Source organism: Bombina bombina, chromosome 3 (assembly GCF_027579735.1).
Source record: "Bombina bombina isolate aBomBom1 chromosome 3, aBomBom1.pri, whole genome shotgun sequence".
Classification (NCBI taxonomy): domain Eukaryota; kingdom Metazoa; phylum Chordata; class Amphibia; order Anura; family Bombinatoridae; genus Bombina; species Bombina bombina.
In genome coordinates, this window is record NC_069501.1 from 1,017,232,808 (window position 1) to 1,017,259,906 (window position 27,099).

Sequence of the window (27,099 nt, forward strand, 5' to 3'; positions counted from 1 at the left end):
AGTGCAACACAAAACTGATCTGCACTGTATGATCTGGGATCTATGAAGGAGAGCAAAAGGAAACGTACCTGGATGAGCTGCACGCCTTACCTTACCTCCTTACCTCAAAAGAGAAAGAAATACAAAAGATCAAAGCAAAAGGGGACAGGGCGATGAGAAGCCTAGAAGTGAGAGTTTGGGGGATTATTTTATTTTGGGCTAGATTATGAGTGGAGTGTTATTTAACGCTCGCGCTCAAACTCTATTTGCGCTAGAAGTAAGCTTTTTGCACTTGTCAGGTATGAGTTGAAAGTAAACTGTTTTCGCTTGTGCGCTAACCCGATGAGCGTAAAAAGACGAATTTAGAATATTGCGTGCACGTTCACGTATTTCCCTGTAGAAGTCAATGGAGCAAAAAAAGTGGAAAAACCTAACACCCTACTCGCTTGCAAACCTGATTGCAAATTCTCATGCGCGCTTAACCGACACGAAAATATTACATTTTTCACATTCCAATGTTCTTTGCGTAGCAGAATATGTTCTGTTTATTTATAAATAAATATTTCTACAGATATCTGATGGTATTTTGGCACAATATATATTTATACCTATATACCTATATATATATAAAAAGATGATTATATAGGGTATAGATATATACTGATATATAAAGGAATATGCATTTAGAAATATTCTGCTATGTGCAGAACATTGGAATGTGAAATATTTACAGTAAATGCACAGTATAACACTATTAAATATGAATACTTAAAGGGACATTATACACTAATTTTTTCTTTGCATAAATGTTTTGTAGATGATCTATTTATAAAGCACATAAAGTTTTTTTTGTTTTGTTTTTTTTAAAATGTATAGTTTTGCTTATTTTTAAATAACATTGCTCTGATTTTCAGACTCCTAATATTCAAAATATATGACAAAGAAACAATCCATTTGTAAACTTTTGTTGCAGTCCATATTCATATTTCTTTTATTTTTTGTGAAGAATTTCTGCTTTGATGACCTTCAGTTTTAAATTTTCAAATTATTACTCAACTCTGCCATAGGATAAAGAAAACAGTTATAGACAATACATTACAAATGAATGAGAGTAGACGTGTTCCAATAAAACTTTTTTTTATAAAACCCTGACATTTGAATTCCTTAAAATGTTCACGCATCATAAGATAATAATATTTTTGTTTATTTTTTTGGAGCATTTAGAAATGTAAAAAATATTCTTAGCTCACATGCCCTATATAAAAAAAATAGTATTATAATTTAGATAATACATGGATCATCCGACTCATTCTAAAAAAAAATCTCTTTACTCTTATTCTATTTTTTTGTGTTTGTGTTACTTATTTGTATGACAAAATAAAGAAAATATATAAACAAAAGCCAGCTGATATAATAGAAACAGGAAACTGTGCTGCTGGGGTGCAGAGGAAGTCGGAACATTGAGGGTGTTACTATGCGGCATTAAGGCTCCTGCAAAAGCCCAGTGGGATGTTTGTACCCTTATGCAGTGAGTGGGATGTTTGTATTACTTTGTTCCTGGGTCATTTTCAGAACAACTAGTCATTCATAATGTGAGACAACAGTACACAGTTCTCTTAAACTGAACTGTCAAAGACAGTTTTTATTTCTTGTATGGAATCATTTCAATAACTAAAAGTAATGACATTTTTAATGCTCGTATGAAGTAATCTTCATATTGTTTCTTAGATAAAGGGTAGTAATACCCATGGGTGTATGCTTATTTAGTATATTCAAACACCTTACTTTGACAAAAGTAGATGATATAGATTCATTCACCTTGGTGAAGAAAAAGCTGTAAATATAAGAAAACAAAACACAGCAGAACTCATGGCACAGTAGTATAAAGGGACATAAACATGCTAAATCACTTGAAAGTGATACAGCATAACTGTGAAAAGCTGAGAACAGAATAGTAAGAATGTTGTGAACAGTTATCCTTCAGCTACTGTCAGCTTCATAGAAAAAGTCCTTAAACCGGGGAGGGACTCTGTTTTACATGCCAGATGCATGCTCCCTTGCAAGTCCTGGGACTAGCAACCTGATTGGCTGCTCAAAGTCCCTTTACAATGGAAAGTAATATATATTTCTTTTTTACATAGAGATATTCAGGTGACATTTTCTAGTCAGTGATACACACACTGTATCACTTTCAAGTGATTAAACACTTGGGTATCATGTCTCTTTAATAAAAAACAACTAGAGATATAGATAGCTTATATTACCTCCTTAAATGATGGATGTATAGTAAGATTTCATTGCAGGGCCCTCCTCTTTCTTTGTTAGCTTTGTAATAGTCAAAGCTTTAACTGAGTGTGGAAAAAATGTATAATAAATTAATTTAAATTAATTTTGTGACCAAAAATGTGAACTAAGGTTAAACGGTCTATTAAAACGGAAGAGGGATATAAATTAAAAAATGTATTCCTATATACTATTGTCATCATGTTTATATGTTGATCTCATTTTGATAAATGTTTATGGCCAGATTACGAGTAGAGCGCAAACATGGGGTATATCGCGAGAGTTTGTGCTCATTGCGCTTACCGCTCGTATTATGAGTTAAAAATAAACGCGATTGCACTCATGATTTTACTCTAGAATGATTACCGTAAATTCAGAGCTCTGGTTAACTGTTTCGCAAAACATAAAAGTGTCAGAAAACGCATCAAAGCTACATTACAATGAAACACTTACACTTATAAAAACAGCATCTAATAAAAATTATTCAAAAATATATTGCACACAAAGGTTATAAAGGCTCAAAGATAGGGGGTCTCAGGCAGGCATAGGGCTTTACCATTGAGACCCATACATATACATCTCTAAAGATGTCTATATATATATGTCTATGTATGTTACACATATAGGGGCATATTTATCAAGCTCCTTATGGAGCTTGATGCCCCGTGTTTCCAGAGAGCCTTCAGGCTCGCCGGAAACAGAAATTATGAAGCAGCGGTCTAAAGACCGCTGCTCCATAACCTGTCCGTCTGCTCTGAGGCGGCGGATAGAAATCAACAGAAATCAACATAATAGAATACGATTGGGCTGATTGACACCCCCTGCTAGCTGCCGATTGGCCACGGATCTGCAGGGGGCGGTATTTCAACAGCTGGTGATAAATACCGTGACCGCATGCTGTCGGAATTTATCGATCTACAGCGGACATGATCCGCTGTATCGGATCATGTCTACTCGCACCATCATAAATAGGCCCTATAAACACTTAAATACATATGTATATAGACATATATAGAAGTGCATTGGAGCCCTTTGACGTTAAAGGGACACTGAACCCAATTTATTTCTTTTGTGATTCAGATAGAGCATGCAATTTTAAGCAACTTTCTAATGTACTCCTGTAATCCATTTTTCTTTGTTCTCTTGCTATCTTCATTTGAAAAAGAAGGCATTTAAGTTTTAGATTGTTTCAGAACTGTGGACAGCACTTTTTTATTGGTGGATGAATTTATTTTGTTTTACAATTATATTTATATAATATATATAGTTGTTTAAACACTGAGGATAGAAGAGTAAAGGTTTAATTTGTAAACAAGGCTGCACAGAAAAAATCTACATATTATTCTAAGGTGAATCTTTGCTTTGAATATATCATTATGTCTAGCATTAATTTACTGTTTAATATCACTTTAAAGGGATAGGAAACCAAAAAATGTTCTTTTGTGATTCAGACAGAGCAGACCATTTTTAAAAAGTTTCCAGTTTACTTATATTATCAAATTTGCTTCATTCCCATGGTATTGTGTTTTTAAGAGATACCTAGGTAGGCATCTGTAGCATTACACAGCAGGAATTAGTGCTGCTATCTTGTGCACTTGCAAATGGATAACATTCTTGCAAAGCTGCTGCCATATAGAGCTCCAAAAATGGGCCGGCTCTAAGCATACATCACAGCTTTTCAACAAAATATGCCAATGGAACAACGAAAATGTGAAGTAAATTAGAAAGTCGCCTGCTTTATTTAAATCATGAAAGAAAAATGTAGGGTTTCACATCCCTTTAATGACACATTCACAGGGCCAATTGTCACTTATTAAATTCCACAGCAAAAATGATTTGATAAACCTCAGACAACACTTTTTTGTTGAGTATCTCCAAAGTTTTTCAAATGTAACATTGATTACACTGAAATTACCCTCCACCATATTGTTTGATGTTAGGAAGCAACACCACCAAACAAAAGCTACCTGCTCAATCTCTTAAAGTACAAAAATGATCATAAACATGTTTACCCTAATTTAAATTAGCTTAATCAATAGCCCAATAGCACTATTTAGATGGCGTTTAATTCATCAGTTTTAATGAAGAAGCACTATAACTTACTTTTTAATGTAGCTCTGAATTTCAAACACCCCGCGCTCTGGCCGCCCACTTCAAAAGTAATATTTTTGTGAGCTAACTGTTCTTCAATCAGCAATCAAGTTATATGAAAAAACAGTGCCGATTGGAGGACAGTTTAAACCGTTAGCTCCCAAAAATATTACTTTTGAAGTGGGCGGCCGGAGTGCTTCTTTTAAAATTTACATTTTAACTGCTTTAGACCTGTTTCATATTTCTTTGTTAACTGCTTTTTTAAATTTGCTTTTTGTGCATTACACCTACTGTCTAGCTTTATATTGTAGCTTAGTTAAAGGGGATATCTCTAGTGGTAAATTCCTAACCATCTCTTATTTACTCTGCAGGGGTACATGGCCACTATGACTTCTCGAGGAGTTCCAGAAGATATGAAAGGAAAGGACAAAATAGTTTTTGGGAATATCCACCAGATTTTTGATTGGCACAAAGAGTAAGCAAATAAAAACAATCAGATTTATAGATCTTAAGGCTAAATATTGAGGAATGTGTAATTTCCTTTCTATTTGTAATGTCCTTATAGAAGCCTTTTTTGCACTTAACATACATATTGCAGATGTAGGGGTAGATTTAACAAGGGCCGAATGATAAATGCTGACAACGTATGCGGTCGGCATTCTGCGATGTCTGTCGGACATGATACGCTACAGCGTATCATGTCGGACAGACATTGGTAAATCTACCCCTTAGTCTTTTTATCCATTCATAATCTTCACTCCGATCCATAAAGTATGTTCTTGCAAGACTCTGTTTTCATCATGTTCGCCCGCTCTTCAATTTTTCAATCCCCACATTTGAACCTTGTAGTAAATGTAATATCCGTGATGTAATTCATGACATAAAAAAAACTGCGCTTTTAGGTGTCAGCCTCTTTTTTTAAAAGCCCTAAAAGAGACCACGTTTCCACAGTCTAGTTGTATTGTTCTAATTCTTGTCAATGACCTAGATTCAATAAAAGCTGCAAAAAATTAAATAAAAATAAAAACTTGCTGCAACATCGCAAAACAAACAAAATGCAGATTTCATGAAGATTTGTACCTGGCATTTGAGTGAGATTTGCTCTTTATTATTATCAATGGTGCAGCGTTTATCTCCTAACCATTCACTTCTTGGTGCATAGAATGAGTTTTACTGTATAGGATATTAGCATCATAAAAATACAGAAGTTACAAAGCAAAACAAAAAATCCCTCTGTAAAACTGTCCACTCTTAAATATGTAAAAAAAAAAAAACTTGAAAATAGTTAAAGAAAAATAAGAGAAAATAAAAATGACACAACCCTGTCAGCCTTAAAGGGACATTATACACTCATTTTTTCTTTGCATAAATGTTTTGTAGATGATCTATTTATATAGCCAATAAAGTTTTTAAAAAAAATAAATGTATGGTTTTGCTTATTTTTAAATAACATTGCTCTGATTTTCAGACTCCTAACCAAGCCCCAAAGTTTTATGTGAATACCGTCAGCTACCTTCTCCAGCTTGCTCCTGTTTGTGTAAAGGGTCTTTTCATATGTAAAAGAAGGGGGAGGGGGGAGTGTCTTATTTGTCACTTGCAGTGGGCTTTCCAGCTACCTTTTCAACAGAGACAAACTGACAGCTTCTAAGTAAGTTTTTAAACAGTTTTATACTGGATTTTTATATCAGTATATGTGCATCTTATTCTTTATAGTAGTGTCTATAACATGCAGTTATATGAAAATGTATACTGTCCCTTTAAAACCGCGAGACACAACTGCAAGACGAGATAAAAGAAAACGATCCAGGCAGAAGTCTTGTGGAAAGCTTTTATTAATTTGTTTAAAAGCAAAAATGGTGCAATCAAGTGTATAGATAAATATACAGTCACAAAAAGTCAAGGAGACTGGGGATCAAGCCTACACGTTTCATGCTGCATCCTTGACCTTTCTTTAGGAAAAGATACTTAACAGGGGCAATAGTCTTTATGAATTCCCCATGCTGGGCTGAGGTGTAGGAGATAAATTCTGACCACTCCTCCTGAATACCCATGGACAACCCCTGGAGACAACTTATGTTTTATCCAGTGAGATGACTTTACCATAACAAATATTTTATAAGCATGTTTTGTAAGATGTAATGTATTGGGCACCTCACACATTTATAGTTGTTAATGGCAGGAATGAAATGCTTGACACGTTTTCTCAGGAACCTCACAAGTATATGTTTGAAGCCAAAGTCAATCAATTAGTCTTCTTGTACAAACTTTATTTTGAGACACCTCCACTACACTTCCCATTGGAGGGAACTATACATTATTCCCCACTGGATCTTTAATCATTTGTCTAAATGATACACTTTGTCCACAATATGTTATGTCTTATGTGGTTTTATTGTTTTGTCTGTACCAAGCTACAAGATAATTTGGAGAATTATAAATAATCATAAGAACATGTGAACAATGTTGAATCAATTAAATTTTACCCCGTGTTGATCAACTTCCGTTATTCCAGTTATTTTCTAGGTGAACTTCAAAAGTGCCTTGAGGAGCCTAATAGATTAGCACATCTCTTTATAAAACATGTAAGTTCACTTGTTTTATTAATCTTTATACTGATATGTAGTATCTGTATATCTATAAAGTTTAAAAGATGTTTTCTGTATATGTAGGAGCGCCGGCTGCACATGTATGTTGTGTATTGTCAGAACAAACCCAAGTCTGAGCACATTGTGTCAGAATATATTGACACATACTTTGAGGTGAGAAACATTATACATGTTGTACCTATTGCCTTGCATAAATCCGTATTCTTTTTCTCTATTGCATTTGTTTACCTCTCTCTTTTCCTTGCCTCTCTTTCTGCTCCATGCCCAATGTCAGTGTCTCACTTTTTGGTGTCTCCTCCCTTTAAGGTTTCTGCTAATCTTTTTAGGTCTGATGCTTAGATCCCAATTTCTGTTCCCTTCCTAATGCCTACAGCTTCCTTACTAGTAGCTGATATGCACTTATTAGCATTTGATGACCATGTGCTATTGCTTTACAAGTTTCCTCTTGTGTTCTTCACCCTCACTGTTGTTGTCTAGGCCATTAAGTTTTTTTTTCTGCAGCTTTCATGTTTTTGGTAGAATCCTACCTCCATATTTCCTGTTGTCTGATAAAGTATGTCTTGTTTTGTCTCATATAGCCTTCTCTTTCTTCCCTTTCCCTGTTGTCTCTGACATTCTTGCTGTTGTAATCTGCTGCACCATTTACTTTGTCTGTTGTCCTCTTGTTCTCTCTTTTATCCTTCTTGCTGTCTTTGGGCCAGATTACAAGTGGAGTGCTAACATTTGCTAGCGAGCGTTAAGGGGTTTATTGCGGGTGTTTGCGCTTGTTATTTACACTAGAATCAGAGCTCTGGTTAGCTGTTTTGCGAGCAGGAGCGGTTGGCGGCGGTAGCGCGTGGGAACGCTGCACTACAGAAAAAAAAAAGTTGAGAGTGGCAGGGAAGGGGAAGGAGGGGAGGGAGAGGGGATCCAAGTGGATGGGGATTTTGGCTTGCGTACACTGGCTTTAGGACTAATATTTAATAAAGTGTTATACTGTGTTTGTACTGTAAATATTTTACATTCCACTGTTCTGCACATAGCAGAATATGTTACATAGAAACATAGTTACAGTCTTTGTGTTTGCCACCTCAAATGGAAGTTTATTCCATGAATCCACCACCCTTTGATATAAGGTGTTTTGCAGAAGGTGGGTGGTTGGAGGATATCTATATAGGCTAACGAAAACATCCTTGGAACTCGTGTTTTTGAGGACCATCTCTGCTCCCATTTGGTTAACTGTCTGAGTGATACTTCAAGAAACCCCCAAGATCATAAAAAGTTTTTAAGTCTAAGGATGTTCTAAGTATTTATAAATAGATTTTCCTATTTATATCTGAATACCTGTATATCTATACTTAAATAAAATCATGTATATATACAGTCGTATGCAAAAAATTAGGCACCCCTGATAATTTCCATGATTTTCATTTATAAATAATTGGGTGTTTGGATCAGCAATTTCATTTTGATCTATCAAATAACTGAAGGACCCAGTAATATTTCAGTAGTGAAATTAGGTTTATTGGATTAACAGAAAATGTGCAATATGCATTAAAACGAAATTAGGCAGGTGCATACATTTAGGCACCCTTGTCATTTTGTTGATTTGAATACCTGTAACTACCTAGCACTGATTAATTGGAACACACAATTGGTTTGGTGAGCCCATTAAGCCTTGAACTTCATAGACAGATGCATCCAAACATGAGAAAAGGTATTTAAGGTGGCCAATTGCAAGTTGTTGTTCTCTTTGACTCTCCTCTGAAGAGTGGCAACATGGGGGCCTCAAAACAACTCTCAAATTACCTGAAAACAAAGATTGTTCAACATTATGGTTTAGGGGAAGTGTACAAAAAGCTATCACAGAGATTTAAGCTGTCAGTGTCCACTGTGAGGAACATAGTGAGGAAATGACAGATCACAGGCACAGTTTTTGTTAAAGCCAGAATTGGAGGCCAAGTAAAATATCGGAGAGGCAAAGACAAAGGATGGTGAGAACGGTCAAAAACAGCCCACAGACCACCTCCAAAGACCTACAACATCATCTTGCTGCAGATGGTGTCACTGTGCATCGTTCAATTCAGTGCACTTTGCACAAGGAGAAGCTATATGGGAGAGTGATGCCACGCCACAAACGGAGTTGCTTGAGGTATGCAAATGCACATTTGGACAAGCCAGCTTCATTTTAGAAGAAGGTGCTGTGGACTGATGAAACAAAGATTGAGTTATTTGGTCATAACAAACGGCATTATGCATGGCAGCAAAAGAACACAGCATTCCAAGACAAACATTTGCTACCCACAGTAAAATTTGGTGGATGTTCCAACATGCTGTGGGGCTGTGTGGCCAGTGCCAGTACTGGGAATCTTGTTAAAGTTGAGGGTGGCATGGATTCCACTCAAAATCAGCAGATACTTGTGAATAATGTTGAGGAATCAGTCACAAAGTTGAAGTTACGCCGGGGCTGGATATTTCAACAAGACAACGACCCAAAACACTCTGGCATTTATGCAGAGGAACAAGTACAATGTTCTGGAATGGCCATCCCAGTCCCCAGACCTGAATATCATTGAAAATCTGTGGGGTGATTAAAAGCGTGCTGTCCATGCTCGGCAACCATCAAACCTAACTGAACTGGAGATGTTTTGCAAGGAGGAATGGTCCAAAATTCCTTCATCCAGAATCCAGACACTCATTACAGGCCATAGAAAGCTGTTATTTCTGCTAAAGGAGGCTCTACTAAATATTAATGCAATATTTCTGTTGGGGTGCCCAAATTTTATGCACCTGTCTAATTTCGTTTTGATGCATATTGCACCTTTTCTCTTAGTCCAATAAACCTAATTTCACTACTGAAATATTTCTGTGTCCTTCAGTTATTTGATAGATCAAAATGAAATTGCTGATCCAAACACCCAATTATTTATAAATAAATATCATGGAAATTGTCAAGGGTGCCTAAACTTTTGCATACGACTGTATATATATATATATATATATATATATATATATATATATGTATAAATAGATATTGTACCAAAAAACATTAGGTATATATAGAACTATGTATTTATGAATAAACAGAACATATTCTTCTATGTGAACAACATTGTAATGTGAAATATTTTCATGTCGAGTAGTGCACATGAGAATATGCGATCAAGTTTGCGCACAGGTATGATGTTAGTTTTTTTTTTTTCTCAATAACGGTTTACTTTCACATCATAATAGGAGCACAACCCGACAAGCACAGAAAGTCGAGCTTCTAGCGCAGTTAACGCTTGAGCGGGAGCGTTAATTAGTGCTCCACTCGTAATATAGCCCTTTGTGTTGTTACAAAAAAAAATTCCTAATGTCTGCTGATACTTTTAGTTACATACTACATTCTTGCTGTTTCTGTTGTACCCTATCTGTTGTATGCTTGCTCATGTCTAAAGCTTCCATTCTCTTGCCATCTGCACCCTACCTGTTATCTACTCTTTTCTGGTGCACTGTTCCTTTTGCCTATTGCACCTTTCCTTTTGTGTGCTGTACCCTATCTGCGATCTTGTGCATGTTTCCTCTTGTCTGCTGTACTCTATCTGTAATCTGATGCATGCCTCCTCTTGTCTGCTGTACATTACCTGTAATATGATGCATGCCTCCTCTTGTCTGCTGTACCCTACCTGTAATCTAATGCATTACTTCTCTTGCCTGATGTACCCTGTCTGTGTTTTGATGCATGCTTTCTCTTGTTTGCTGTACCCTACCTGTAGTTTGACACATGCCTTTTCTTGGTCTGATGTACGCTTCCTCATGCCCAAACTGTAGTCTGATGCATGCTCCTCTTGTCTGCTGTATCCCCTACCTGTAGTCTGATGCATGCCTCATCTTGTCTGCTGTACCCCACCTGTAGTCTGATGCATGCTCCTCTTGTCTGCTGTATCCCCTACCTGTAGTCTGATGCATGTCTCCTATTTCTCCAACATTGGTGTGTCCGGTCCACGGCGTCATCCTTACTTGTGGGAATATCTCTTCCCCAACAGGAAATGGCAAAGAGTCCCAGCAAAGCTGGCCATATAGTCCCTCCTAGGCTCCGCCCACTCCAGTCATTCTCTTTGCCGTTGCACAGGCAAGATCTCCACGGAGATGGTTAATTAAGAGTATGTGGTGTTTAGTTGTAGTTTTTTATTCTACTATCAAGAGTTTGTTATTTCTCTTGTTAAGTGTGTTCAGTCCACGGGTCATCCATTACTTATGGGATATATTCTCCTTCCCAACAGGAAGTTGCAAGAGGATCACCCAAGCAGAGCTGCTATATAGCTCCTCCCCTCACATGTCATATCCAGTCATTCTCTTGCAACCCTCAACAAAGAAGGAGGTCGCGAGAGGAGCTGGAGTTTTTACTTAACTATTCTTCAATCAAAAGTTTGTTATTTCAAATGGCACCGGAGTGTTCTGTTTTTCTATCTCAGGCAGTATTTGGAAGAAGAAACTGCCTGCGTTTTTTATCTATGATCTTAGCAGGCGTAACTAAGATCACTGGCTGTTCTCGACATTCTGAGGAGTGGGGTAACTTCAGAAACTGGGAATAGCATGCGGGGTCCTCCGCAAATGAGGTATGTGCAGTACTTTATTTTCTGGGAATGGAATTGACTAAGAAAATACTGCTGTTACCGTATGATGTAAGTACAGCCTTAAATGCAGTAGTAGCAACTGGTATCAGGCTGATAAATGTATGCGCAGTCGAGTTATATTCTAGGGACTAGAATTTGGCTGAGAAAATACTGTTAACACTGAAATAATACTTAAGCCTTCTCTGCAGTGGTAGCGACTGGTAGCAGGCTTAGTGATAGCTTTGCATGACATTGAAAAATGTTGTTTTCTTAATAAAACGTTTACTGGCATGTTATTCGTTTTTTGTGAGGTACTTTGGTGATAAATCGCTTTGGGCATGATTTTTTCCACATGGCTAACATATTTTTCTGCATGGAAACCATTATATCAGGGCTCCCACTGTTGTGATTGGAGTGGGAGGGCCCTTGTTTTAGCGCCTTCTTGCGCAGTTAAAATTATTGCACAGTCTTTCTGCTTCTTCCTCCTTGATCCAGGACGTCTCTAGAGAGCTCAGGGGTCTGCATATTTCATTTGTGAGGGAGGTAATCAGTCACAGCAGATCTGTGACAGTGTGCTGACTGTGATTAAAAGCGTTAAATCTTAATTGATATCTGTTTTATCCGTTTTGGGTATCGAGGGGTTAATCATCCTTTTGCTAATGGGTGCAATCCTCTGCTAATAGTATACTTCTTGTTAAGAATTGTTTAATTATATCTGTATTTTTGAAGCGCTGCAGCGTTTTTTATATTGCTTGTAAAACTTATTGAAAGTGATTTCCAAGCTTGTTAGTTTCATTGCTAAGTCTGTTTTAAACATGTCTGATTCAGAGGAAACTGTTTGTTCATCATGTTCAAAAGCCAATGTGGAGCCCAATAGAACGATGTGTACCAATTGTATTGATATTGCTTTGAATAAAAGTCAATCTGTACCGATAAAGAAGCTATCACCAGACAACGAGGGGGAAGTTATGCCGCCTAACTCTCCTCACGTGTCAGTACCTGCGTCTCCCGCTCGGGAGATGCGTAGGATTGAGACACCTAGTACATCTAGGCCCTTACAAATCACTTTACATGATATGGCTAATGTTATGAAAGAAGTATTATATAATATGCCCGAATTAAGGGGCAAACGCGATAGCTCTGGGTTAAGGACAGAGCGCGCTGATGACACGAGAGCCATGTCTGATACTGCGTCACAACTTGCAGAACATGAGGACGGTGAGCTTCATTCTGTCGGTGACGGTTCTGATCCGGGGAGACCGGATTCAGAAATTTCAAATTTTAAATTTAAGCTTGAGAACCTCCGTGTGTTACTAGGGGAGGTATTAACGGCTCTGAATGATTGCGACACGGTGGCAATTCCAGAGAAATTGTGTAGGTTGGATAGATACTATGCGGTACCGGTGTGTACTGACGTTTTTCCTATACCAAAAAGACTTACAGAAATTATCAGTAAGGAGTGGGATAGACCCGGTGTGCCTTTTTCCCCTCCCCCGATATTTAGAAAAATGTTCCCTATAGACGCCACCACACAAGACTTATGGCAGACGGTCCCTAAGGTGGAGGGAGCAGTTTCTACGTTAGCCAAGCGTACCACTATCCCGGTGGAGGATAGCTGTGCTTTCTCAGATCCAATGGATAAAAAATTAGAGGGTTATCTTAAGAAAATGTTTGTTCAACAGGGTTTTATATTGCAGCCTCTTGCATGCATTGCGCCTGTCACGGCTGCAGCGGCATTCTGGTTTGAGTCTCTGGAAGAGGCGATTCGCACAGAGCCGTTGGATGAGGCCTTGAGCAAAGTTAGAACCCTTAAGCAAGCTAATGCGTTTGTTTCAGATGCCGTAGTACATCTAACCAAACTTACGGCTAAAAATTCCGGATTCGCCATACAGGCGTGCAGAGCGCTCTGGCTTAAATCCTGGTCAGCGGATGTAACTTCCAAGTCTAAACTACTTAACATTCCTTTCAAAGGGCAGACCTTATTCGGGCCCGGCTTGAAGGAAATTATTGATGACATTACGGGAGGTAAGGGCCACGCCCTTCCTCAGGACAGGGCCAAACCAAAGGCCAAACAGTCTAATTTTCGTGCCTTTCGTAACTTCAAGGCAGGAGCAGCATCGACTTCCTCCGCTCCAAAACAGGAAGGAACTACTGCTCGTTACAGACAAGGTTGGAAAGGCAACCAGTCATGGAACAAGGGCAAGCAGGCCAGAAAGCCTACTCCCGCCCCTAAGACAGCATGAAGTCAGGGCCCCCTATCCAGAGATGGATTTAGTGGGGGGCAGACTTTCTCTCTTTGCCCAGGCTTGGGCAAGAGATGTACAGGATCCCTGGACGTTAAAGATTATATCTCAGGGATACCTTCTGGATTTCAAATCCTCTCCTCCACAAGGGAGGTTCCATCTTTTGAGGTTATCGACAAACCTGGTAAAGAGAGAGGCATTTCTAAATGTGTACAAGACCTCTTAATCATGGGGGTGATCCACTCAGTTCCGCGATCGGAACAGGGACAAGGATTTTACTCAAATCTATTTGTGGTTCCCAAAAAAGAGGGAACCTTCAGACCAATCTTGGACTTAAAGATCTTAAACAAATTCCTAAGGGTACCATCGTTCAAGATGGAAACCATTCGAACCATCCTACCCATGATCCAAGAGGGTCAATATATGACCACGGTGGACTTACCTTCATATACCGATTCACAAAGATCATTATCGGTACCTGAGGTTTGCCTTTCTAGACAGGCATTACCAGTTTGTGGCTCTTCCCTTCGGGTTAGCCACGGCCCCGATAATTTTTACGAAGGTTCTGGGCTCACTTCTGGCGGTACTAAGACCACGAGGCATAGCGGTGGCTCCGTACCTAGACGACATTCTGATACAAGCGTCAAGTTTTCAGAATGCAAAGTCTCATACAGAGATAGTTCTAGCATTTCTGAGGTCGCATGGGTGGAAAGTGAACGTGGAAAAGAGTTCTCTGTTACCACTCACACGGGTTCCTTTTCTAGGGACTCTTATAGATTCTGTAGAGATGAAGATTTACCTGACGGAGTCCAGGTTATCAAAGATTCTCAATGCTTGCCGTGTCCTTCATTCCATTCCAAGCCCATCGGTAGCTCAGTGCATGGAGGTAATCGGCTTAATGGTAGCGGCAATGGACATAGTGCCATTTGCGCGCCTGCATCTCAGACCGCTGCAACTATGCATGCTCAGTCAATGGAACGGGGATTACTCAGATCTGTCCCCTTTGCTAAATCTGGACCAGGAGACCAGGGATTCGCTTCTCTGGTGGTTGTCACCGGTTCATCTGTCCAAAGGAATGACCTTTCGCAGGCCAGATTGGACGATTGTTACAACGGATGCCAGCCTTCTAGGCTGGGGAGCAGTCTGGAATTCCCTGAAGGCTCAGGGATCGTGGACTCAGGAGGAGAAACTCCTCCCAATAAACATTCTAGAATTAAGAGCAATATTCAATGCTCTTCTAGCTTGGCCTCAGTTAGCAAAGCTGAGGTTCATCAGATTTCAGTCGGACAATATCACGACTGTGGCTTACATCAATCATCAAGGGGGAACCAGGAGTTCCCTAGCGATGTTGGAAGTCTCGAAGATAATTCGCTGGGCAGAGTCTCACTCTTGCCACCTGTCAGCGATTCACATCCCAGGCGTAGAGAACTGGGAGGCGGATTTCCTAAGTCGCCAGACTTTTCATCCGGGAGAGTGGGAACTTAACCCGGAGGTATTTGCTCAACTGATTCGTCGTTGGGGCGAACCGGATCTGGATCTCATGGCATCTCGCCAGAACGCGAAGCTTCCTTGTTACGGATCCAGGTCCAGGGACCCGGGAGCGGTGCTGGTAGATGCATTAGCAGCCCCTTGGGTTTTCAACATAGCTTATGTGTTTCCACCATTTCCGTTGCTACCTCGGCAGATTGCCAGGATCAAACAGGAGAGGGCATCAGTAATTCTGATAGCGCCTGCGTGGCCACGCAGGACCTGGTATGCAGACCTAGTGGACATGTCGTCCTGTCCACCATGGTCTCTTCCTCTGAGGCAGGACCTTCTAATTCAGGGTCCTTTCAACCATCCAAACCTAATTTCTCTGAGGCTGACTGCCTGGAAATTGAACGCTTGATTCTATCAAAGCGTGGGTTTTCGGATTCGGTTATTGATACATTAATACAGGCTCGGAAACCTGTGACAAGAAAAATTTACCATAAGATATGGCGTAAATATTTATATTGGTGCGAATCCAAGAGTTACTCATGGAGTAAGGTTAGGATTCCTAGGATATTAGCTTTTCTACAAGAGGGTTTAGAAAAGGGTTTATCCGCTAGTTCGCTAAAGGGACAGATTTCAGCTCTGTCTATTCTTTTACACAAACGTCTGGCAGAGCATCCAGACGTCCAGGCCTTTTGTCAGGCTTTGGCTAGAATTAAGCCTGTGTTTAAAGCTGTTGCTCCTCCGTGGAGCTTAAACTTGGTTCTTAAAGTTCTTCAGGGTGTTCCGTTTGAACCCCTTCATTCCATTGATATTAAGCTTTTATCTTGGAAAGTTTTGTTTTTGATGGCTATTTCCTCGGCTCGAAGAGTCTCTGAGTTATCTGCCTTACATTGTGATTCTCCTTATCTGATCTATCATTCAGACAAGGTAGTTCTGCGTACTAAACCTGGGTTTTTACCTAAGGTTGTTTCTAACAGGAATATCAATCAAGAGATTGTTGTTCCATCATTATGTCCTAATCCTTCTTCAAAGAAGGAACGTCTTTTGCATAATCTAGACGTGGTCCGTGCTCTGAAGTTCTACTTACAGGCAACTAAAGATTTTAGACAAACTTCTTCTCTGTTTGTCGTTTACTCTGGACAGAGTGGAGGTCAAAAGGCTTCGGCTACCTCTCTCTCTTTTTGGCTTCGTAGCATAATACGTTTAGCCTATGAGACTGCTGGACAGCAGCCTCCTGAAAGAATTACAGCTCATTCCACCAGAGCTGTGGCTTCCACCTGGGCCTTTAAGAATGAGGCCTCTGTTGAACAGATTTGCAAGGCTGCAACTTGGTCTTCACTTCATACTTTTTCCAAATTTTACAAATTTGACACTTTCGCTTCTTCGGAGGCTGGTTTTGGGAGAAAGGTTCTACAGGCAGTGGTTCCTTCTGTTTAATGTTCCTGCCTTGTCCCTCCCATCATCCGTGTACTTAGCTTTGGTATTGGTATCCCATAAGTAATGGATGACCCGTGGACTGAACGCACTTAACAAGAGAAAACATAATTTATGCTTACCTGATAAATTTATTTCTCTTGTAGTGTGTTCAGTCCACGGCCCGCCCTGTCTTTTTAAGGCAGGTTCTAAATTTTAAAATTCTAACTCCAGTCACCACTGCAACTTATAGTTTCTCCTTTCTCGTCTTGTTTCGGTCGAATGACTGGATATGACATGTGAGGGGAGGAGCTATATAGCAGCTCTGCTTGGGTGATCCTCTTGCAACTTCCTGTTGGGAAGGAGAATATATCCCATAAGTAATGGATGACCCGTGGACTGAACACACTACAAGAGAAATAAATTTATCAGGTAAGCATAAATTATGTTTTTAAAATAGTGCTGGTATGTACTATTTACTCTGAAACAGAAAAAGATGAAGAATTCTGTTTGTGAGAGGAAGATGATTTTAGCAGACAGTAACTAAAATCCTTTGCTGTTTCCACATAGGACTGTTGAGATGAAGTAACTTCAGTTGGGGGAAACAGTTAGCAGACTTTTCTGCTTAAGGTATGACTAGCCATATTTCTAACAAGACTGTGTAATGCTGGAAGGCTGTCATTTCCCCTCATGGGGACCGGTAAGCCATTTTCTTAGTCTCAAGCAAAATAAAGGGCTTAATATGGGCTATAAAACTGGCAGACACCTTTATGGGCAAAATCGATTGCTTTATTTGGGCATTTTATACATGTTTATGCTGGTATTTCACACTTATAAACTTGGGGAACGTTTTTTAACGTCAGGCACTATGTTAGACACCTTTTCCAGTCAGGAAGGGCCTTCCCAGTTGTAGGCTGAGCCTCATTTTCGCGCCATTACTGCGCAGTTGTTTTTGAGAGCAAGACATGCAGATGCATGTGTGAGGATCTGAAGATAGTTGGAAAAGTTCCTAGAAGGCGTCATTTGGTATCGTATTCCCCTCTGGGCTTGGTAAAGTCGCAGCAAAGGCTGTAGCTGGGACTGTAGAGGGGTTAAAACTGTAACCGGCTCCGGTTTCGTTATTTTAAGGGTTAAAGCTCTGAAAATTGGTGTGCAATACCTTTAATGCTTTAAGACACTGTGGTGAAATTTTGGAAAATTTTGAACAATTCCTTCATATTTTTTCACATATTCAGTAATAAAGTGTGCTCTGTTTAAAATTTAAAGAGACAGTTACGGTTTTGTTTTAAAACGGTTTTTGTGTTTTACTGACAAGTTTAAGCCTGTTTAACATGTCTGTGCCTTCAGATAAGCTATGTTCTATATGTATGAAAGTCAATGTGTCTCCCCCTTCAAAATTATGTGATAATTGTGCCATAGCGTCCAAACAAAGTAAGGACAGTACTGTCACAGATAATGAAGTTGCCCAAGATGATTCATCAGATGAAGGGAGTAGACATGGTTCTACATCATCTCCTTCTGTGTCTACACCAGTTTTGCCCACGCAGGAGGCCCCTAGTACTTCTAGCGCGCCAATGCTTATTACCATGCAACAATTGACGGCTGTAATGGATAACTCCATAGCAAATATTTTATCCAAAATGCCTGCATATCAGAGAAAGCGCGATTGCTCTGTTTTAAACACTGAAGAGCAGGAGGGCGCTGATGATAATTGTTCTGTCATACCCTCACACCAATCTGAAGGGGCCATGAGGGAGGTTTTGTCAGATGGGGAAATTTCAGATTCAGGAAAAATTTCTCAACAGGCTGAACCTGATGTTGTGACATTTAAATTTAAATTAGAACATCTCCGCGCACTGCTTAAGGAGGTGTTATCTACTCTGGATGATTGTGACAACCTGGTCATTCCAGAAAAATTATGCAAGATGGACAAGTTCCTAGAGGTTCCGGTGCACCCCGACGCTTTTCCTATACCCAAGCGGGTGGCGGACATAGTGAATAAGGAGTGGGAGAAGCCCGGCATACCTTTTGTTCCCCCTCCTATATTTAAGAAATTATTTCCTATGGTCGACCCCAGAAAGGACTTATGGCAGACAGTCCCTAAGGTCGAGGGGGCAGTTTCTACTCTAAACAAGCGCACTACTATTCCTATCGAGGATAATTGTGCTTTCAAAGATCCTATGGATAAAAAATTGGAGGGTTTGCTTAAAAGATTTTTGTACAGCAAGGTTACCTTCTTCAACCCATTTCGTGCATTGTTCCTGTCACTACAGCAGCGTGGTTCTGGTTCGAGGAACTAGAAAAGTCGCTCAGTAGAGAGACTCCATATGAGGAGGTTATGGACAGAGTTCACGCACTTAAGTTGGCTAACTCTTTTATTTTAGATGCCGCTTTGCAGTTAGCTAGATTAGCGGCGAAAAATTCAGGGTTTGCAATTGTGGCGAGCAGAGCGCTTTGGCTAAAGTCTTGGTCAGCGGATGTATCATCCAAGACAAAATTGCTTAATATCCCCTTCAAGGGTAAAACTCTCTTTGGGCCAGAATTGAAAGAGATTATCTCAGACATCACTGGGGGAAAGGGCCACGCCCTCCCACAAGATAGGCCTTTCAAAGCCAAGAATAAGTCTAATTTTCGTTCCTTTCGTAATTTCAGGAACGGACCGGCCTCTAATTCTGCATCCTCTAAGCAAGAGGGTAATGCCTCACAGACCAAACCAGCCTGGAAACCGATGCAAGGGTGGAACAAGGGTAAGCAGGCCAAGAAGCTTGCCGCTGCTAACAAAACAGCATGAAGGAGTAGCCCCCGATCCGGGACCGGATCTAGTGGGGGGCAGACTCTCTCTCTTTGCTCAGGCTTGGGCAAGAGATGTTCAGGATCCCTGGACGCTAGAAATAGTTTCTCAGGGTTATCTTCTGGAATTCAAGGAACTACCCCCAAGGGGAAGGTTCCACATGTCTCACTTATCCTCAAACCAAATAAAGAGACAGGCGTTCTTACATTGTGTAGAAGACCTGTTACAGATGGGAGTGATACACCCAGTTCCAATGACGGAACAAGGAATGGGATTTTACTCAAATCTGTTCGTAGTTCCCAAAAAAGAGGGAACCTTCAGACCAATTCTGGATGTAAAGATCCTAAACAAATTTCTCAGGGTGTCATTGTTCAAAATGGAAACCATTCGAACGATTCTACCTACTATCCAGGAAGGTCAATTTATGACTACCGTGGATCTAAAGGATGCGTACCTACATATTCCTATCCACAAAGAACATCATCAGTTCCTAAGGTTCGCCTTTCTGGACAAACATTACCAGTTTGTGGCCCTCCCATTCGGGTTAGCCACTGCTCCAAGGATTTTTACAAAGGTACTCGGGTCCCTTCTAGCGGTTCTAAGACCGAGGGGCATTGCAGTAGTACCATACTTGGACGACATTCTAATACAAGCGTCGTCCCTTTCAAAAGCAAAGGCTCATACAGACATCGTTCTGGCCTTTCTCAGATCTCACGGATGGAAGGTGAACATAGAAAAAAGTTCTCTGTCTCCGTCGACAAGAGTTCCCTTCTTGGGAACAATAATAGATTCCTTAGAAATGAGGATTTTTCTGACAGATGTCAGAAAGTCAAAACTTCTAAGCGCTTGTCAAGTTCTTCATTCTGTTCCACGTCCTTCCATAGCTCAGTGCATGGAAGTAGTAGGGTTGATGGTTGCAGCAATGGACATAGTTCCTTTTGCGCAAATTCATCTAAGACCATTACAACTGTGCATGCTGAAACAGTGGAATGGGGACTATACAGACTTGTCTCCAGTGATTCAGGTAGATCAGAAGACCAGAGATTCACTCCGTTGGTGGCTAACCCTGGACCACATATCCCAGGGAATGAGCTTCCGCAGACCAGAGTGGGTCATCGTCACGACCGACGCCAGTCTAGTGGGCTGGGGCGCGGTCTGGGAATCCCTGAAAGCTCAGGGACTATGGTCTCGGGAAGAGTCTCTTCTCCCGATAAACATTCTGGAACTAAGAGCGATATTCAATGCTCTCAGGGCTTGGCCTCAGCTAGCAAAGGCCAGATTCATAAGATTCCAATCAGACAACATGACGACTGTTGCGTATATCAATCATCAGGGGGGAACAAGGAGTTCCCTGGCGATGAAAGAAGTGACCAAAATAATACAATGGGCGGAGAATCACTCCTGCCACCTATCTGCGATCCACATTCGAGGTGTGGAAAACTGGGAAGCGGATTATTTGAGTCGTCAGACATTCCATCCGGGGGAGTGGGAACTCCACCCGGAGATCTTTGCCCAGTTGACGCAACTATGGGGCATTCCAGATATGGATCTGATGGCGTCTTGTCAGAACTTCAAGGTTCCTTGCTACGGGTCCAGATCAAGGCGACTCTAGTGGATGCACTAGTAGCGCCTTGGACCTTCAACCTAGCTTATGTGTTTCCACCGTTTCCTCTCATTCCCAGGCTGGTAGCCAGGATCAAACAGGAGAGGGCCCCGGTGATCTTGATAGCTCCTGCGTGGCCACGCAGGACTTGGTATGCAGACCTGGTGAATATGTCATCGGTTCCACCATGGAAGCTACCTTTGAGACAGGACCTTCTTGTTCAGGGTCCATTCGAACATCCAAATCTGGTCTCCCTCCAGCTGACGGCTTGGAGATTGAACGCTTGATTCTATCAAAGCGTGGGTTTTCAGATTCTGTGATAGATACTCTGGTTCAAGCCAGAAAACCGGTAACTAGAAAGATTTACCATAAAATATGGAAAATATATATCTGCTGGTGTGAATCCAAGGGATTCCCATGGAATAGGATAAAAATTCCTAAGATTCTTTTCTTTCTACAAGAAGGTTTGGATAAAGGATTATCTGTGAGTTCTCTAAAGGGACAGATTTCTGCTCTATCTGTCTTACTACACAAACGACTGGCAGTTGTGCCAGATGTTCAAGCATTTGTTCAGGCTTTGGTTAGGATCAAGCCTGTTTACAGAACTTTGACTCCTCCCTGGAGTTTAAATCTAGTTCTTTCAGTTCTTCAAGGGGTTCCGTTTGAACCTTTACATTTCATAGATATTAAGTTGTTATCTTGGAAAGTTTTGTTTTTGGTTGCTATTTCTTCTGCTAGAAGAGTTTCTGAGTTATCTGCTCTACAGTGTACTCCGCCCTATCTGGTGTTCCATTCAGATAAGGTTGTTTTGCGTACTAAGCCTGATTTTCTACCAAAGGTTGTTTCCAACAAAAATATTAATCAGGAGATAGTTGTACCTTCTTTGTGTCCGAATCCAGTTTCAAAGAAGGAACGTTTGCTACACAATTTAGATGTAGTCCGTGCTCTAAAATTTTACTTAGAAGCTACAAAAGAGTTCAGACAAACTTCTTCTCTGTTTGTCGTCTATTCTGGTAAAAGGAGAGGTCAAAAAGCAACTTCTACCTCTCTTTCCTTTTGGCTTAAAAGCATCATCCGATTGGCTTATGAGACTGCCGGACGGCAGCCTCCTGAAAGAATCACAGCTCACTCCACTAGGGCTGTAGCTTCCACATGGGCCTTCAAGAACGAGGCTTCTGTTGATCAGATATGTAAGGCAGCGACTTGGTCTTCACTGCACACTTTTGCCAAATTTTACAAATTTGATATTTTTGCTTCTTCAGAGGCTATTTTTGGGAGAAAGGTTTTGCAAGCCATGGTGCCTTCCGTTTAGGTAACCTGATTTGCTCCCTCCCTTCATCCGTGTCCTAAAGCTTTGGTATTGGTTCCCACAAGTAAGGATGACGCCGTGGACCGGACACACCAATGTTGGAGAAAACAGAATTTATGCTTACCTGATAAATTACTTTCTCCAACGGTGTGTCCGGTCCATGGCCCGCCCTTGTTTTTTAATCAGGTCTGATGAATTATTTTCTCTAACTACAGTCACCATGGCACCCTATGGTTTCTCCTATTTTTTCCTCCTGTCCGTCGGTCGAATGACTGGGGTGGGCGGAGCCTAGGAGGGACTATATGGCCAGCTTTGCTTGGACTCTTTGCCATTTCCTGTTGGGGAAGAGATATTCCCACAAGTAAGGATGACGCCGTGGACCGGACACACCGTTGGAGAAAGTAATTTATCAGGTAAGCATAAATTCTGTTTTTCTGCTGTATCCTACCTGCAGCCTGATGCATGCTCCTCTTGTCTGCTGTATCCTACCTATAGTCTGATGCATGCCTCCTCTTGTCTGGTGTATTCTACCTGTAGTCTGATGCATGCTCCTCTTGTCTGCTGTATCCTATCTGTAGTCTGATGCATGTCTCCTCTTGTCTGCTGTATCCTTCCTGTAGTCTGATGCATGTTCCTCTTGTCTGGTGTATTCTACCTGTAGTCTGATGCATTTTCCTCTTGTCTGCTGTATCCTACCTGTATTCTGATGCATGTCTCCTCTTGTCTGCTGTATCCTTCCTGTAGTCTGATGCATGCTCCTCTTGTCTGCTGTATCCTACCTGTAGTCTGATGCATGTTCCTCTTGTCTGCTGTATCCTACCTGTAGTCTGATGAATGCCTCCTCTTGTCTGCTGTATCCTACCTGTAGTCTGATACATGTCTCCTCTTGTCTGCTGTATCCTTCCTGTAGTCTGATGCATGCCTCCTCTTGTCTGCTGTATCCTACCTGTAGTCTGATGCATGCCTTCTCTTGTCTGCTGTATCCTTCCTGTAGTCTGATGCATGTCCCTCTTGTCTGCTGTATCCTACCTGTAGTCTGGTGAATGCCTCCTCTTGTCTGCTGTATCCTACCTGTAGTCTGATGCATGCCTTCTCTTGTCTGCTGTATCCTTCCTGTAGTCTGATGCATGCCTTCTCTTGTCTGCTGTATCTTACCTGTAGTCTGATGCATGTTCCTCTTGTCTGCTGTATCCTACCTGTAGTCTGATGCATGTCTCCTCTTGTCTGCTGTATCCTTCCTGTAGTCTGATGCATGCTCCTCTTGTCTGCTGTATCCTTCCTGTAGTCTGATGCATGCTCCTCTTGTCTGCTGTATCCCCTACCTGTAGTCTGATGCATGTCTCCTCTCCTCTTGTCTGCTGTATCTTACCTGTAGTCTGATGCATGTTCCTCTTGTCTGCTGTATCTTACCTGTAGTCTGATGCATGTTCCTCTTGTCTGCTGTATCCTACCTGTAGTCTGATGCATGTTCCTCTTGTCTGCTGTATCTTACCTGTAGTCTGATGCATGTTCTTCTTGTCTGCTGTATCCTACCTGTAGTCTGATGAATACCTCCTCTTGTCTGCTGTATCTTACCTGTAGCCTGATGCATGCTTATCTTGTCTGCTGTAACCTTCCTGTAGTCTGATGCATGTTCATCTTGTCTGTTGTATCAAACCTGTAGTCATATGCATGCTCACCTCTAATATGACAAATGACCTAAAAAACAGGCTAGTTTAAATAAAATTTTCCCAAATAAGAGCCACATTATGTTGTCTCTTTCCTAATATAGGAGTTGAGACAACAACTATTACACCGCCTCCAACTCAATGACTTACTTATCAAACCGGTTCAGAGGATTATGAAGTACCAGCTGCTGTTAAAGGTATGTGGCACATCAAGTTGTAGCCTGAGAGTTGCACGTCTCACAGCTCAGGTGTTTTGTTACATTGTTACATGTTTGTTTATTTCTTGTCTTTTTGTATTCTTCTATCATATTTAGGATGTGTGTACCTGTCATATGCATTTTTACTTCCTTTAATGTATTTGTTGTGCCACTATCTCGTGTGCATTTGTGGGTCATATTCTGATACACAGTACAGTGCAGTTTTGCTATGTGAGGTACAATTCCGCTGTGTGATAAATCTATGCTTTTACAATTTTATGTTGAATATTTTATCACATTCATTAACTCACTCAAGCGTCCATTTACAGTAGTTGGCAAAAATCAGGTTTGACAACAACATAAAATGCCAGAATCAGTAAAAACACCCAAGGGGGCAAGCTTCCTGTACGATAACGTTGTTTTTTTGTCTTGTTTATTATTTTTAGCAGATAGGGATATATTTTAACATTTAAAACGTATGCAAAGATTCAGGGGACATTCTGATATATGTGATATAATTCATTAGAGAATGTCATTTTGGCATTTCTGATCCTAGCATATTGTGGACTATTCTCCATTGTTGTTGTAAATTTTGTAATCGGATAGTTACATACTTGTTGTTACCACCAGTTCACACAGGTTAAAGAGTAATGGAAACTAAGGGGACGAATTATCAAGCTCTGAATGGCGGTTGATACCCCTGTTACCTCGAGAGCCTTCAGGCTCGCTGGAAACAGCAGGTATGTAGCAGCGGTCTTAAGATCGCTGCTCCATAACTGGTCCGCTGCCTCTGAGGCTGCGGTCTGAAATTTGCCCGATCCTATACAATCGAGCTGATTGACACCCCCTGCTAGCAGCCGAGAATATGCAGAGGGCGGCATTGCACAAGCATTTCCGGTGAACTGCTTGTGCAATGTTAAATGCCGACAGCATATGCTGTCGGCATTCAGCAATGTCTGTCGGACATGATACGCTACAGCGTATCATGTCGGACAGACATTGATAAATTGGCCCCTAAGCCTGTGTTTAAAGGGACAGGAAACCCCCAAAAAATTATTTCATGATTTGGAAAGAACATAACATTTTTAGCAACTTTACGATTTACTTCTATTATCAAATTTGCTTCATTATCTTGTCATACTTTGCTGAAGGAACAGCATTGCGCTACTTGGCAGCTAGCTAAACACATCTAGTTAGCCAATCAGAAGAGACAAATGTGTGCAGGTAGCTCCCACTAGTGTAGGATATGTGCATATTATTTTTCAATAAGGGATACCAAGAGAATGAAGCACATTTGAAAATAAAAGTGAATTTAAAAGTGTAATAAAATGACATGCACTATCTGAATGCAAGTTTAATTTAGCATTTTCTATCCCTGTAGGTCCCACAAAGGGATTTGTACATAGGTAAAATCCCACTCAGAAGTGCAAGAATTTCCTGCTCAGTTGTCAGCTCATATGCAGGACTTTACCTATGTGTTTTACTACTTTGCAGGATAGGTGTTTTTTTGTATCAGAATGCATTCCATTCTATGAATATGTTTGGGCTTTTAACCCTTTAAGGACACAGCTTTCAGTTTGCTCAATTGTTTTATGATGTAAAAAATTCCGTCATATGTCCTTAAGAGGTTACACGACATCACAATATGCTAAACATAATCTTCTGTCTAGAACCAATATGACAGTAAGAGCTCTTTTGTGTTTTTTTATGCGTGTGACCAAAGAAACACACGCAGCACTGATTTCACAGATTTATGGTCGTTTGTTGCTCTAACTGTACTGTTAGTCATCGCTAACACATCCATTCTTGCTTTTGCTGCATCCACCATAATAAACACTGATATTTCATCAGAAAGAACTCTGCATCGCTATAAGCACAGGTATAATATGGAAGGGTAACATTTAAATCAGATGGTTAGAGGGCGCCGACAAGAGTTGCCAATTGTTGTAGATCACAGTAGCTTCTAATCTAAGTGTTGCAAAATGGTGAGAACTGTGGCTCAACAGAGCTCTATTAGATACTCCAGGTCAGACGTTACTTTCTCTAATTAGTTATTCTCAATTAATTATATTGCACTCGTTTGCTCTTTCTTTTACTAATCATATTCTAAAGTAAGTTTTGTGATTCCTATAATAGTTGCTACCTAAAAAATGTTTATTGTTTCTATTGTAAAGCAAGTTTCTTTATGATAGACGTGATATACAAAAACTAATGTCAAAATATTGCAGTAAATTCTCCACAAAAAATTGTTGCTTCTATGTATACATGCTCTAAGGGATCCATTACTGGGTCGCAACACCATGTTTACTGGGTCCCAACTTGAGTTTGTGTTGTAGGAGAGTGTGTGTGGTGTGTGTGCGTTATATGAGAGTGTGTGTGCTTTGTGTGTTGTATGAAAGCATGTGTGATGTGTGTGTGTGTTGTATCAGAGTGTGTATACTGCGTGTGTTTTACATGAGTGTATGCTGTGTGTGTTATATGAGAGTGTGTGTGGTGTGTGTGTTGTATGAGAGTGTGTGCGGTTTGTGTATTGTATGAGAGTGTGTGTGAAGTGTGTGTTGTATTAGAGTGTGTGTGATATGTGTGTTTGTGTTGTATCAGACTGTGTGTGCTGTGTGTGCTTTATTTGAGTGTGTGTTATATGAGAGTGTGTGTGTTTTATTAGAGTGTGTGGTGTGTGTATGTTATATGAGAGTGTGTGTGCTGTGTGTTTTGTATGAGAGTGTGTGTGATGTGTGTGTTTTATTTGAGTGTGTGTGTTATATGAGAGTGTGTGCTATGTATGTGTTATGAGAGTGTGTGGTTTGTGTGTGTGTTTTATGAGAGTGTGTATGCTGTGTGTGTTATATGAGAGTGTGTTCTAT

General features: G+C 40.5%; 1 protein-coding gene across 2 annotated transcripts in view; it reads left to right on the plus strand.

The window, feature by feature from the left end:
• Positions 1 to 27,099, plus strand: part of ARHGEF25 (Rho guanine nucleotide exchange factor 25) — an 825,360-nt gene that overhangs the window by 685,620 nt on the left and 112,641 nt on the right. For both annotated transcript variants that reach the window (XM_053708199.1, XM_053708201.1), the window contains 4 exons: positions 4,725 to 4,828; positions 6,866 to 6,935; positions 7,023 to 7,112; positions 24,143 to 24,235. In XM_053708199.1, the coding sequence (XP_053564174.1) occupies positions 4,725 to 4,828; positions 6,866 to 6,935; positions 7,023 to 7,112; positions 24,143 to 24,235 (357 nt within the window). The remainder of the gene's footprint in view (positions 1 to 4,724; positions 4,829 to 6,865; positions 6,936 to 7,022; positions 7,113 to 24,142; positions 24,236 to 27,099) is intronic.